At 39.7% G+C, this 14,729-nt stretch overlaps 1 protein-coding gene across 4 annotated transcripts in view; it reads left to right on the top strand.

Moving 5' to 3' along the window:
• The window catches only part of NBEA (neurobeachin), a 553,993-nt gene that overhangs the window by 235,480 nt on the left and 303,784 nt on the right, over window positions 1–14,729 (top strand). For 3 of the 4 annotated variants that reach the window (XM_018554199.1, XM_018554191.1, XM_018554181.1), the window contains 3 exons: window positions 3,820–4,037; window positions 5,261–5,414; window positions 5,795–5,818. In XM_018554199.1, the coding sequence (XP_018409701.1) occupies window positions 3,820–4,037; window positions 5,261–5,414; window positions 5,795–5,818 (396 nt within the window). The remainder of the gene's footprint in view (window positions 1–3,819; window positions 4,038–5,260; window positions 5,415–5,794; window positions 5,819–14,729) is intronic. The other variant, XM_018554206.1, reaches the window with a different exon arrangement.

Genomic DNA, 14,729 nt, shown 5'->3' with positions numbered 1-14,729 from the left:
GGGTATCTCTAGTTGGGCAGATACTGTTCCATAGGATGGACGAAGAGGCTGTCTCTTTTGATTGACTGCAAAAAAATGCCTACTGTTTTTATTTTTATTTTATTGGGGGGGGTTATTTTGATTAAATTATATTTAAGAAACTTTACAATTGCCAACATTTGCCCTAGCTCAGTTTTCTGACTGTTCTCACTGTTAGTTTATTGCTCTCCTGAGCTGCTGTAACCAATGGCTGAATATAGTAATACATTTCTCTGTGGTATCTGCAATTTGTTTCAGCAGCAGCTGTAAATGGAATATCTCACCTTTTCTGTACCAGGTGATAGAAAGGTGAAAATTCTATGTTAAAAACACTATCTTCTGTGCGTCTCTGAATATATACTGCAGGAGCAAAGAAATTGAAAAGCAACGAATGGTTATGTGCTTGTCTTTATTTCTAAAGAGGAACAGTCGACTTCCAGGTGAATTTGGCTCTAAGCAAAAAGTGGAGCTAGAGAAAGTGTGTGTATTTGTATTCAGAAGGGTCTGTTGAAGGTTAAGTTTACAGTACCGATTGTGTTCTTGCACATCTTTTTGGTTCTCAGTACAGTACCAATTATGTTCTTGGACATCATTTTGGTTCTCGGTACAGTAACGATTGTGTTCTTGGACATCTTTTTTTTTTTCCAAAATATTTTTATTTGTGTCACAGAAATATAATGTCACAACAATTTTCACAAGATATAATAAACTACACATTTTCTAAATTTTCCGAACCATGTACTAAGTGATGTTTAGGATACACATTCAGTTTATCATAGAGATCATCTTCCTGAATATTTTTGTGCCATTTTAGTACAGAATATTTCGCTATTGGTGGGAGAAAAGCGGGGTTGAGGCATCTTGGACATCTTTTTGATTGTCAGTACAGTACTGATTGTGCTCTTGGACATCTTTTTGGTTCGCAGTACAGTACCGATTGTGTTCTTGGACATCTTTTTGGTTGTCAGTACAGTACCGATTGTGTTCTTGGACATCTTTTGGTTGTCAGTACAGTACTGATTGTGTTCTTGGACATCTTTTTGGTTCGCCGCACAGTACCGATTGTGTCCTTGGACATCTTTTTGGTTGTCAGTACAGTACTGATTGTATCAGTTTGGTTCTAATTAAGTTTCTGTGGATGTTTTTGGCTGTCAGTATGGTACTGATGGCTTCTGTGAATGTGTGTACGTTAATTATGTGTTTTTTTTCTGCGGACATTGCTGTATGTGGTTTGGTTAATTAGGTTATAATTATGCAGGTGCTGGTAAATTAGATTTTGTTCTGTACACTGTAGCGCATAAATGGGGTCCAGCATAAGAAGGAGACGATCGCTTCTCTTTTGCTATTGTCTACTACCTCTCACTCTGCCACAATCTCAGGCTCATTAGCTTTGAAAGGTTCCCCAGTATGTGTGCAATATGCTACGTTGGTTTTAGTGCTATTGTGTCCCAGTGGTTTAGACACACATTTTGCTCTGTGTACGATTTCTCTGAGTGTGGACCAACAGTAAGAATTACAAGTTGCAAATCTTGTCAGTAATAGTACAGTAATACAGCACTGCGGTTGTGTGTCTGGAATATAATACAAGTGACATAGGTGATTATTAGCAGACATGGTGATCATGTGACCTGTGCTCCGGGGGATGTTCCTCCGTTAGTATTTCTGTGCAGTGTAGCTTTGCAGATTCATAGGTTTTGTAGGGATGATTAGCATTATGTTACTTCATACTCTGTCCACATCTAGTATAGTATGCTGGGTATGTAAAGGGTAGACAATGATAGGTTAATACTTAATTTACATGCTTGTGTTTACAGCAGTTGGTAAGCATGTTTACATGTTTTTTTCTATATTTTTGTGCATCTTTCCTGCTTTGATTTTACATTTTTGAATTTTTTATGGCTGCTTGACCTATCCCATTCTGTAAAGACAAGCGAGTCAGTCTCATCCAAGTTCTTGATAGATAATCATTATTCCTATAATGTGTGAAGGAACGATATGGATCCCTTTTAGTGATTTAAAACATCTCTGATTCCTCTATTTTCCTACCCCTAAAATGTTCTACAGCACAAAGTATGTATGTAAGCTACATAGCATTAGTATTTCCTAACTTTGTAACAGTGCTGTTTGTGCCCTCGACGCTTTTATTACTACAACTGCAGAAGTAGTTCCGGCATGTGAACAAACTCACGGCCATAATTTTCATCAGTGAGAGATCAGCGAATTTCTGTTCACTAATGTTCCTGTTCTAGTGTCATCCCTGAAGTGCTGAGCTGTGTGCACTTCCAGGTTCGCAGCTTCTAAAACCCGGCAACTCTGGCTTGGAAAACATCAGATCCAGAACAGTTTTCACCTAGTCTGCTTAGAGAGAGTGCACAAATAACTTTAGCAGTCTAATAGACCCCTCATGTCTCCTTAAAGAGAACCTGTTAACTGCACTATGCTTATCCGTGATATCAATAAAGTTAGGTAACAACAAAAGTGTTAAAAAAAACCCCAAAGTTTAATAAAACAAAAAATCACTTCCCCAAAAATGTAAAACAATTTAAAGCCACCCATGTACATACAAATGCAAAAATGACAATTGTGCAATACATTAGGTATCACCAGTGAGGGACATCATTCTGGAGCCATCATTTAGTCATCTCCTTATTCATGAGCTGTGAAGGCTTTTATCTATTACATCCAAGCATCATCTATGGACAATTTGTAGGTATTGTATCGTTCTGCCATTTCGCAGGGCTATCATTTTACTCATCACTTGTATGTAAAGCTGAAACGTTTTTTATTATTTTAGTTTTGAAAAGATTAAGGTGTGGGTATGGTGACTGGACTTTATTTAGGCTGTGACTTTTTTTGGGGTGTGAGAGGTATGTGGTGTATAGTAAAAGTTTGTGCTGAAATGTTGTTTGTAGAACTCCACGACAAAAACAATTAAGCCTAATTTTAGAAGTCAAATACTAATGTACTGCTAAAAGCCGCTTACTTGTGTGTTTAACTTGTCAGCCTGCTTATATATGGATGTTGTAAAGTCTTCCCAACTTTTGTTTGTTATTAAATATTTACAAAGAGGCTTTATAATTTGTATGATGTATAGAGAATTTAGGTATTTGTTTTGACATACAGAAGAACATGGTTATTTCCCCCGTGCCCTGGTCTTCACAAAAAGCTCATTCAATTCCTGTTGGATGCTTGCATGTTCTTGCCATCTACTAAACTGCCTGACTACTTAGAGTTATACTTGGTTACTTGTGTATATCAGTCTATCTATGGGAGCCTTAGTGGGTTATTCAGTATTCTTAATGGCATTACGGCAGGCGTTTTTGTGGGAATAAATTAGTTATTTATAAATCGAAATCTTACAGGATAAACATAACATATGCAAGATAGGTAAATGAGGACGTATAGGTATAAAATGTAAGGGATACATCTAGATCCAGTTGTCGCAGTCAATTAACTAGCAAAAGACCGGGCTGTAACAGTGTAACATAGTAGGCAGAATAAGAGTATTTTGAATGAGTAGATCGTATAGGTCCTAAGATATACGCAAAAGTGCAAGAGAGTAAAGAAAAGAAAAAAAAAAGGTAAAAACAAAAAGGGATAACTCAATACAATGTTGGGCCGTCCGAAATATGATATGTAATACTTTTGATAATCAGTGGTAGGTATGCAGGCGTTTTTTTAACATGTAAATTAGCTTGAAACTTTTGTTTTTTTTGGAACAACTTGTAAAATCACTTGAAAACATTGTTGAAGTATTTACACCAATGTTAAATGCTAAATATATAAATCTTTTGTTTGTAGGCAGTTCAGGGGCGCATCATCAGCCAACATGAACGAGACTTGCGCGTTGATTTGGGATTCCGCGGGATGCCGATGACTGAAGAGCAAAGGCGGCAGTTCAGCCCGGGCCCGCGAACCACTATGTTCCGAATTCCAGAGTTCAAGTGGTCCCCAATGCACCAGCGACTCCTTACTGACTTATTGTTTGCTTTAGAGACAGATGTGCATGTTTGGAGGAGGTAAAATTTGCTGATTTAATGTCACTCACTTCTTAAAGATGGAAGGAGATGAGTCAATGTTTAAATGCTGCATTTGTTTATGATGTAAAATTGCATTTGAGTCTTTTTCAGGGTAAGCAATTCACAAAGGTAATCCTGTCTTTAGTCCTCAGATTTTGTAAAGATATTTGAGCACAATGTGCTTTAATACCGATTTCATTTTGCAGCAGCTGAACTACTACTGAACACTCTTGTTCTCATGAGGATTCATGTTATCATAACGTTAACAGAGAACATGTTAAATGGATGACACACTTTCAGTTTATGGAAAGCACCACATAGCCATATTGTGATGCGTCTGTACCAAAGCTCTATGAAAAAAAGCTAATTTGAATATTTAGGTTATAGTCAATCCCCTAAACACTAGCAGCAGCTTGCCAAGACAGCGTTTGCGTCTTATATAGAGTATTTTACCTCAACAAAGTATAAATAATTTATGATCACTTACTCGGTGGTCTGTGGAACAGGTGACGTGGAAGGCAAGTCTTAAAATACATTTTCCCTATTATTAAATATTCAGTATTCTGATTTGGTTTCTAGCTGACATCATATGGCTAACAGTATAGTTCACCTTGTATGAAATACATGTATGGTACAAACAGTTGGAGAACAAAATATCCAAGGGGGAATTTATCAAAACTGGAGCAGAAAGAATCTGGAGCAGTTGCCCATAGTAACCAACCATCTTCATCTTCATTTTGTTCAGTTAAGATTTGAAAATGAAAGAGAGAAGCTGATTTGTTGCCATGGGCAGCTGCTCCAGATTTTGTCTGCTCTAGTTTTGGTAAATTCCCCTCCCAGTGTTTTGTGCCTCGTTCACACCAACCATTGTGTGTTCCGACCCGATTCTGGCTGGAATGCACTGCATGGCATTGAGGCTGGCTCACTATGTTGTGAGGCCACGCCCTCCAGCCACAATGCGATCAGCCGCATGGGAACGCAAAGGCACATCAATTCCTGCGGTCCAGTCTGAACAGATTAGTGCTTGCATGCGTTCCCATGAGGCTCTTACACAAATACTTTGGTATGGTCCCAAGGGAAGCAACGGTGTTAAATAATCAAATGCCAGTGATAGATACTGAGACAGAGAAGACAGTAAGATTAGTATTTAGAAGAGGAGTATTTATTTGTTTCGGCTACAGTACTTATTTGTTTTTTTGTTTTTTTTCCTCTCTGCTCTTTAGCCATTCCACGAAATCTGTCATGGACTTTGTCAATAGCAATGAAAATATCATCTTTGTCCATAACACTATCCACCTGATATCCCAAATGGTCGACAACATCATCATTGCCTGTGGAGGAATATTGCCTTTGTTGTCGGCTGCCACCTCACCAACTGTAAGTACAATGTTGCCATCTAGTGGCCTTTTGTGGGAATGACATTTATATTTCTCATTATCAGTGACTTAGTTTATATTGTGGATTATGCAACTGAGACAGTCATATCCACCCTGAATTCTTTTAGGGCAGATTTATTTTATTTTTTTTTGCTAAATATTTATTTTGCGTGAATTGCTTTTCTTTAAGTTTAAAAAATAAATAAATTAACAAACAGTTATTATATTTATATATATATATATTTTAGTTGTCTCCGAGTACTTTTTAACGGTAGCATTAGATATTGATTCTGTTTTAAACTTGTTTTTATTTTTTGATTTTAATGCTTTTTTTTCTTGTACTGTTGTGGTCTGTTGTCTGTGTGTCTGTTATTTGTCCAGGGTTCTAAGGTTAGTATATCTGATGTAAGTTTTCGTTTTATTATTATCTTTTTTCCCCTCCTTCCCTTTCCCCACACACTTCATTGTATGCTGTGTCTCACTCTGTGTTTTAACTTAAACCATGCATGCACGTGAAAACAGAATTATTCCAAAGTATACACAAACTTGAAGCAGCTGAGCTGCCCTGGTGGCTTCATGGTTGGAGACTGGAGAAAGTGTTTAGCTTGCTCAGAGAAACCAAAATTGATCCCTTCTGTCATTTTATATAGTAGGTTAGGAAATGAAAGAAAGGATCCTACTGGTTGCTTTTTATTGAACAGCACATTTCACTTCCTCTGGTTTTCATACATGAGTCCATGGTGTTGCTTTGGTTGATCAGCAGATGTCATCTGTAGATCGATCATAATCCTAATGATATCTGGTATGGTGCAGTACTAGGTAACATGACAATACCTTGTGCCAGTCATGCTTTGCTTTGTGTTCTTCTCATTTCCCAGTGGCGCACATAGACTGCAGAGGTTTCCTGTGAAAAGGCACAATTTGGGCTCCCTGTTTTGATGTTTTTAGTTGTCGCTGTACATTTGAAAGTGTCCTCTCACTATAGTGCTTCCTGTGCAGAATCTCGCCCCTTCAGTATCTGACAAGATACCTACAGTATAGTAAATACTGTAAATATAGTAAATAAAGCACAGCCAGACATTTGTTTCTTGTTAAAACTCACTTCTCCATTTACTGTAGGCATGCTCACTCTGGCATCACCAGCACCTCTGAAAACACTTGCTGTGGGGTATCAGCATCTTTTTAGCCAGTCACAGCCCTTAAAGCCCAGTTGAATCAGTTTAAAGCTGCTTAATACATTCCAGGTGCATAAAAAATAAAAGGTGTCCAAGGTCTAACAGTTCAGTCAGCAAAGCTCATGCTCCCTACTTATTGAGGAGGTGTGACTCAGCATGTTTGACCTCTGCAGAGAGACCACTGCTTCCACATAGAGAAGAAGGGTTTCCTATGTGGCTGCTGGCAGTGGACAGACTTTTCTACTCAGGCTGTGGGTGTTTTCTAAAACAAAATGAACAGTAAAGCTGGCCATACACCTTACAACCATTGCACGACTTTCGTTGTGTGATGCTTGTAAGGTAATTAAAACCTCGTACGATCTGCCCATCTTGGACAGGCAGATCATACTTGCGATCATCGCAAGCCCTCCCCGCTGAGGGGAGGGCTTCCGATGATTCCAATGCTGAGCGGGCAGTGTGCGCTTGCGCGCCCGTTCGGCATTTGTCTTCCGAGCGTGCCACTAACCCGCGATCATACGATAATCGGCAGGTGTATCAGCATTGGAATGGTCGGAAGCCCTCCCATCAGCGGGAGGCGGGCTTGCGATGATCGCAAGTACGATCTGCCTGTCCAAGATATGCAGATCGTACAAGGTTTTAATTACCTTACAACCATCACACAATGAAAGCCGTGCGATGGTTGTAAGGTGTATGGCCATCATTAGACTTTGCACATCTTTTGTTTTGATGCACCTGGAAAATATGTAGCAGATTTAAGCTCTAGGTTAATTTGGGCTTTAAAGCTTATCCAAACCTAAAAACAGAAATTTCCTATTAATCATTTTATCAGTCCATAGATGTGGTGGCTGCTTTAGATTTTTCTTTTTCAGGTTTTTTGTTTTTACCTAGTACTCCAGCCAATAACACACTTCCTTTCTTAGGGCTCATTCACATGAGTGTGCACACCCATGCAAAGACCTGTTCCTGAGAGGGACAGGTGCTGTGTGTAATTGCAGCAGCCTGTACCTCCTCATAAGAGGACGCAGCTGCACCGCAGGCATTTTTCTGTATTTGCAGGAAATATACTTAGTCTGGACACAGAAAACTAATACAACCACCATGTCTAAGGACTTGTAAGCTGCAAAATATTATTTTTTGGGGGTTTAGATCCTAACTAAATTCCATTAGGTTTGCTAATGCGCTGAACCTGAAACAGCCGTCTTTTCACTTTTTTTCTTTTGTTGCATATCAGCACTACTGATCTCCTGTTACCTCATTACAAACCTTCCTCTCTACCTTTATGTGCTCCAGGTGGTGGCTGCACATGATTGTTGGGGGCAGAAGTTTGCTAATGGTGACAACAGTTGACCACGCCTGTGCAATGTGTGTCGGCATGGGTGCTTGTGGTCTCCATTGGGAGAGCATGTGGCAGGTTGATAATGCAGAAGCAGAATTTTCGAGTCAGGGATAGAGCATTGTCACACTGTGTCATTCTGCCCAGCCTGTGGGTTACATGCTCCCTAGGGGGCTAGACTCACAGTACTCCCGGACTGAGTGGCCCTCATGCCTCATTACTGGAGTACCACTCAGCTATGAAGAGTGAAGTAATAATTTTCCAAGCTTCCTCCCTGATGACTTGTGGGTTAATGATCAAGAAGCAGTAATTTTCTCCCTGCAGAGACCGTTGAATGTCAGTTACAGCTCCCCGCAGGGATTCCCTCCCTCCCATTTCTGTTCCTCCAGCACTCATTGGAGGGACAGACAGGAGAGGGGGTGGGCACAGCTGGCTCTAGAGAGACAGAGCCAGATGTCAATCAGGCAGCAGAGTGGATCCTGGCAATATTGGGATCCCGACTATATCGGAGGTAGGTTTGGCTTTAGTTCTCTTTTAAAATATATGTCAAAGCAAAATAAACAAAAACATATGCATTACATCTCTCCAATACATGCATGCTTGCTCTTGTGTTATCCATTTAAAGACCATGCAAGTACAGACAAATACTTGTTGATCTTCCAGAAATACACTCAGCTTCTACTTTCCCATTGTGGACTGACCACACACAGCATTTTTGTGGACTAAATAGTGTCGGCCCGGCCCAGTTTCATTTGCTAAATCAGTCAACCACTTTCATGGTCTTCTTAAAAGCATAGACACTCGTTTACTTGTGGGCCTAAGACAGGAACTGGGAGGGCTAAATTGACTCTTTGAGCTAATACAGTAGAGGATGTAGGACAGCTCGAAATTTCTGAAAAGATCAACAGTTTATTTTTTTATCGCACTTATAAAACAGACATAACAAACAGCTTCCAACAGTATATTTAACAGACCAAAAGGGACCGAAGAGGAGAAGGTCATTGTCAAAGGTTTACATACACTTTAACTTTTTTGTAGATGTTCCACATAAAATATCAAATTTCTACTTTTTTTAGTTCAGGTCTATTACTTGTTTCCATGATGATGAGAAAATTTCAATATTTATTCTTAGTAGATAAAGATAGTGTGAGCTCTTTGTTTTATTCTTAGATTTGACACTGATCACGTATTTACTTTTTATATGCTCTAAATGACCTTTCAGATTAGGGTTGCTGAAGTTTCCTGGCAGCCTCAGTAAACTGTATTGTGAAACTCTTTTGAAAGTCCAGCCAACACATTCATTCAGTATTATCTCATTGAAGGGTTAAACTTCAGTGAAGGTTTTCTATTGTCTTCTAGCTCACATATTAAAAGCCGTTAGCTAGTCAGCAGATCTAAAGAGAGAGCTGGCCTGCTTTTCCTCATTCTCATCATGAATGGCGAGAACTTTGGCACCTATAGGATAAAAAAATGAGTGTCTATAAATATTATCACATTGACCTGTGTGAAGAATTGTAGTGTAATATCATTCCATAACCAGGTGGACAGAGCTCTGTACTATGACAGACAATATATTTTGCAGGGAGTTTTCCCTTATGGGCATACATGTAGAATGTCAGAAACTGGAGATCTGTGTTAGTGAGGCACAAAATTCCACAAGCAGCGTGTGCTGCGCCCCAGCCAACATAACATCACTCTCTATAGAGAATTGGCGTTTCAAAGCCAATCATCTTTACAGTTAAGTAAGTGTACATTATCAACTCTGCAGCAGGACAGTAGACTTTAAATTAGATTTGCAGATGCTAAACAAATTATACTTTGGAAAACATCTCAAAGAGAAGTTGATTTTGGCAACGATTGCATTGCTTGTTAGACCTTATAGTGAATTGATCAACTTTGCATGCAGACATTTTGTGGGCCCGGCCTAATTTTCACAAGACTTCGCTTTGTGTGATGCCATTTTTTAAAGTTTGACTACCTTAAACCCACAGCAATGTAGCAAAGAACTGTAGGGTGCAAAAAATAAATAAGGGTTCCATCATATCTCATACAATAGTGTTTCATAAATCTGTTCATACATCGGATAATCATTTCCTGTTTCGCATTAGAACACAAACCTGTTTTAGACCCAAACAGCAGGAAAAAGGAGGGAAAATGCATGTGAAGAAAAAAAATTGTTTCGTTTTGAATCGAATGCAGTGCCTGCATGTAGAGAGTGTATTAGCAGAGAAGCGGCCATACCAGAGAATCACAGATGGAACTCAAGAATAGAATTCAAGAATAAGCCTTGAGTGTAATTTCTTACATATACGCCCAAAAGTATGTGGACACCCCTTCAAGTTATTGTGTTTAGGTGTTTCCAGTGACAGCTACTTAATACTACAGTATCCAAAGACATTTTAGACGGGTGCTTCCAACCTTTTAGGGAAGACCCTTTTCTGTTCCAGCATGACTGTGCACAAAGCCAGCTCCATAGAGACACATTTTTGACAAATTGGTGTGGAGGAGCCCAAGTGGTGTGTACAGAGCTGTGACCTCAACCCTATTGAGGGTATTGGAAAACCAATTGTTACCCAGGTCTTCTCATCCAACATCAGTACTTCACCTCATAAATGCTCTTTTGGCCAAATTGGTGCAAATTCTCACAAATACATTCCATGGAGAGCTTTTTCAGAGGAATGGATGCAGTTAGAGACAATGGGGTGGGGGGCATGCAACTCCATATTCATGCCAATGGTTTTGCAATGGGATGTTCAACAACCTCATATAGGTGTTAAATGTCAGGTGCCCACAAACTTTTGACCATACAGTGTATGTGAATTTTGTTGTGGAATTTGTGGTTTAGGAGAATAAATAATGAGCATTTTCAGATTTTTATCTTACTACAGTTAACTCCCAGTTATCCGGCAACCACAGGGATCGGAAGGTGTCGCATAACTGTAGTTTCAGGTTGCTTGAGTGTTGATAGTATTTTTTTTTTAGTGTGCACCAAGCAACTGACAAAAAAGTGGCAGTTGCTTGAATGCTGGATGATTGGGAATTTACTGTATAACCATAAATACCACTAGGATGCCTGTGTTTTAACCCCTTAACCACTTGCCGTCCGCCTGTTGCAAAAAAAGGACGGTTGGCGGACTCACATTGGCGGGTTGCCGTTACTGGACGGCATTTTTTTTCTGCTCGCGCGCGCCCCCTAGCGCACACACGGGCAGAGAAAACCCTCCCCCCCCCCGACCCCTCACCTTCAATCCCTGGATCTGCTGCCCCATATGCGGCCGGGGAGCATCTTCCTCCTTGCTGATCTCCCTCCGTGCTTTGAATGTGGAAGTAATGTGTAAATACATCACTTCCGCATTCACCTGTCAGTCATCTGGCTGCTATTGTCAGAGAAAAGAAGCTGATGAAGCAGATCTCTGCTTCATCAGCTTCTTTGGGGGTCCCCAGGTGACATTAGGGGTCTTAGAGACCCCTAATGTCTCCATAAAAAGGACCTGTCAGTATGCCTTTGCTATTATATAGGGGGATTTTTATCCCCGCATGTAATAGCAATGACATTAAGTGTAAAAAAAACATAAAAAGAGTTTAAAAAAAAAATAAGTCACATATAAAAAAAGTTTAAAAACCCCCCCAAAAAGTCCCCACCCCCACGTTTACGCACATATAAACGTAAATACACGTCCGGTGCACCAGCTCGCAAAAACGACAATTGCTCTACACACGTTACATATCGCCGCGAACGTCGCAGTGAGAGCAATACTTTTAGGGCCATCAATCACTGATGACACTAAACTGATGAGCGGTAAAAGCTTTTAAAGCGTCGCCTATGTTTTTTGAATTTTCACGTGCGCGCGCAATTTTACGGCTTGACATGTTTGGTGTCTTTTTACCCGACTTGACCCCGTCTTTTATATTTTACCAAAAAATTGGGTAATAATAAATGTTTTATCATTTAATATAGGGGAAACGGTTTAAAAAAAAAATGTAGGTAATTTTTCCTTAAAGTAAAAAATAAAACCCCAGCGGTGATTAAATACCACCAAAAGAAAGCTCTATCTGTCTCCAAACAATGGTATAAAATTCATTTCAGTACAGCGCTGCATGAGGGAATAGATGCCAGTCAAAGTACCGCTGCACTGAATACTGAAAAATGGCCTGGATGGGAAGGGGGTTTAACACTGCGGACTTCAAGTGGTTAAGGATCCTGTCGCTGCCAAGGCCTTTTTTTTTTTTGCACATGTTATAATCCACATTTTAGGCCTGAGAATTACTTGAAACCCCCAAACATATTTTTTTCTGAAAGTCAAGAATGTAGAATGAAATGGCAGCAGTTGCACATTTTTATGTTGCACTATATTAGCGCAACTCCTTATCAAACCCCAATTTTTTTTAAAAAAATGCACTTAAGGTAAATTGTGTGCCCCGAAACACAATACAATACCCATTTTTTGTGTGTGAAATATTAAAGATGAGATTACAACGAGTAAACATGCCCAGGTTAAAAACTGTCTGCCTCAGTGAAAAGGCGACAAAAGTCAGTACCCCAAAAAGTCCATAGACAATGCTTTAAGAGCCCCTACAGGTCATCAGTTTAGAGATGCACATAAATATTGGCCCTAGAGTTATTGCTCTTACTCTGGCGTGTGCGGCAATACCCAACATGCGTAGCGCACCGAACGCATGTTTACGTAAATATGCGCATTCTCACAAGGAGACCTTAAAGAAAAAAAATCATTATTTTTACATTTATTTAATGTTTTTTAATTATTATTATTTTTTTAACTGTAGTTGCTATCACATAGGGGGGCTTACAAGCCCCCCGTGTCATAGCATATTGGTGGTGACAGGTACTCTTTAAGGTGATACTGGGGGTCCAAAAAAAACTAGTGTCACCTTTACACTTTAAATAAGCTATTGATGTGCAGATCGCATTTCAATAGCTTATTGCTGGGCCTCAGGGACCGGAAGTGATGCAATACGCGTTGCTCCCGGTCCCATAGAACGGGGAGGATATCGGTAAAGGAGGCTTTTGGATGTTTGCCACTCTCCTCCCCAGCTTCCCGCCGACACTTGAGATGGCGGTCCTGGGCCCGTAGGAGGGGTAGTGGAGCCTGGGAAAGACTGCGCGCACGGGGGGTTTGTACTTTACCGTCCTGTAGAAGCGATCTGGCGGCAGCCGAGCCACCAGGGTCGCTTCTATTGTAAAGCCGGGTCAGCTGCCAGTGACAGTGCGTAAGTATGTCACTGGTAGCTAAGGGGTTAAAGGATCTTTTCAGCCATTTCACCCTGACAAATCTAAGACAATAGTAGATCTGTCTAAATTCTTCACTGGTAATCTGTACAGCAGCTACTCTAAACATCAATACATAAAACTCACATTTAATAAACAGAAATACCAAGAAATGTAATTTCCCTCAAATTTTCAAGGTTCTTTTTAAAGCCGTTTGCTTTTCTAACCTATTTAGCTGACCCAAGTCCTTTACAGGAGACAGCTTTAAGTCCCTGAACAAATCTACAGTCGATTTGCAGAGTGACCTAGAATTCACATGTGGTGTTACTATATTGTCCAAATTGTAACAAGAGCTTGCATGGTTACGCTCTGAACCACCTTCTGCTCTTGTTCTTATTGGCCATCAGGGCCAACCATAAGATTTGTTGGTCAATAGGGAGGTGCTGGGGGCACTAGGAGGTGGGCCAGAGTGCAGTCACACATACTCTGATTTTAATCCGCATAAGAAAATCCTATCTGCAGATGTATTTATTTAATGACTTATTATTTTGCTTACAGATATATTGTGTTGTGTTGTAAATTAAGACATGGCAGTATGATTAGTATGGACTCCCAACTTTTTATAGGGATATAAAGCCCAGCAGGCTGATCCAAGTCTCAGTGATTTTTTCAGAGTTAAAGCAAGATTACATTTTATTATGGAGGTTCAAAGGTAGCAGCAAGATGGGCATATCAGAATGCTCTCATAAAAGAATATACTTTCTGTAGATATCAACAACAAAAACACTTTAGTACTTACATAATGTACCTACCTTTTGAACTAGTATAAATAATAGGAATATGATCTTGCTCCAGCAAAAAGGAATTAGAAATCACATGACTTTTCATTCTATCAATCCACACCCATATATTTTTCTTGGTGTGGTAGTGATGCAGATCATAAGTGGCTGTATTAGGATTCATTTAGTGTTTAATTCTTTATTCTACTTAATTATAGTGTTTAATTCTTTATTCTACTTAATTATATGGGGTTGTCATTGGAAGTATTTTTTTAAAATTTCTGTTTAAAATTAAATGTAAGTTAGATTATTAGATTCAAGGAAACCTCTGCTAAGAGAAATGTACTACCACTGATAAACTCTCCTTCTGATAGTGTGACAATTTTCTGTCTGACACACTGATCTAATGGTCTCAATACTTTCCCAATCACTGAGCTGGAACAAGCATGTAGATCAGGATTTCTGACATTACTTGCTGCATGCTTGCTCTGGTTTAGAGGCATACTCATTATTGGAATCAGAGGAGTAACTTAACAGTTAAGCACTAGCATTTCCACAAAACGTCAGCAATGGTATCCTACATTCTTCTCCAGGTTTTCTTTTGCATCTTATAAACCCTCCCCCCAACTGCTGATACCTGTCTTTGTTCCCCTGTGGCCTTATTTGCCCACTGGAGCCAATCGAAAAAGCTCTATCTATGCCCGAAGTCAGCTTGTTGGCGACAGCTTATACAGGGCCAAGCACCGTTTCTCTTCCTTTTATGTCACAATGCCTGGACCTGGTTTTTGGCTTATCAGACACT

Source organism: Nanorana parkeri, unplaced genomic scaffold (genome assembly GCF_000935625.1).
Source record: "Nanorana parkeri isolate BGI_ZX_2015 unplaced genomic scaffold, ASM93562v1 scaffold8, whole genome shotgun sequence".
Lineage (NCBI taxonomy): Eukaryota > Metazoa > Chordata > Amphibia > Anura > Dicroglossidae > Nanorana > Nanorana parkeri.
Note: the sequence above shows the minus strand (reverse complement) of the source record. Positions and strands in the feature narration are given on the sequence as shown.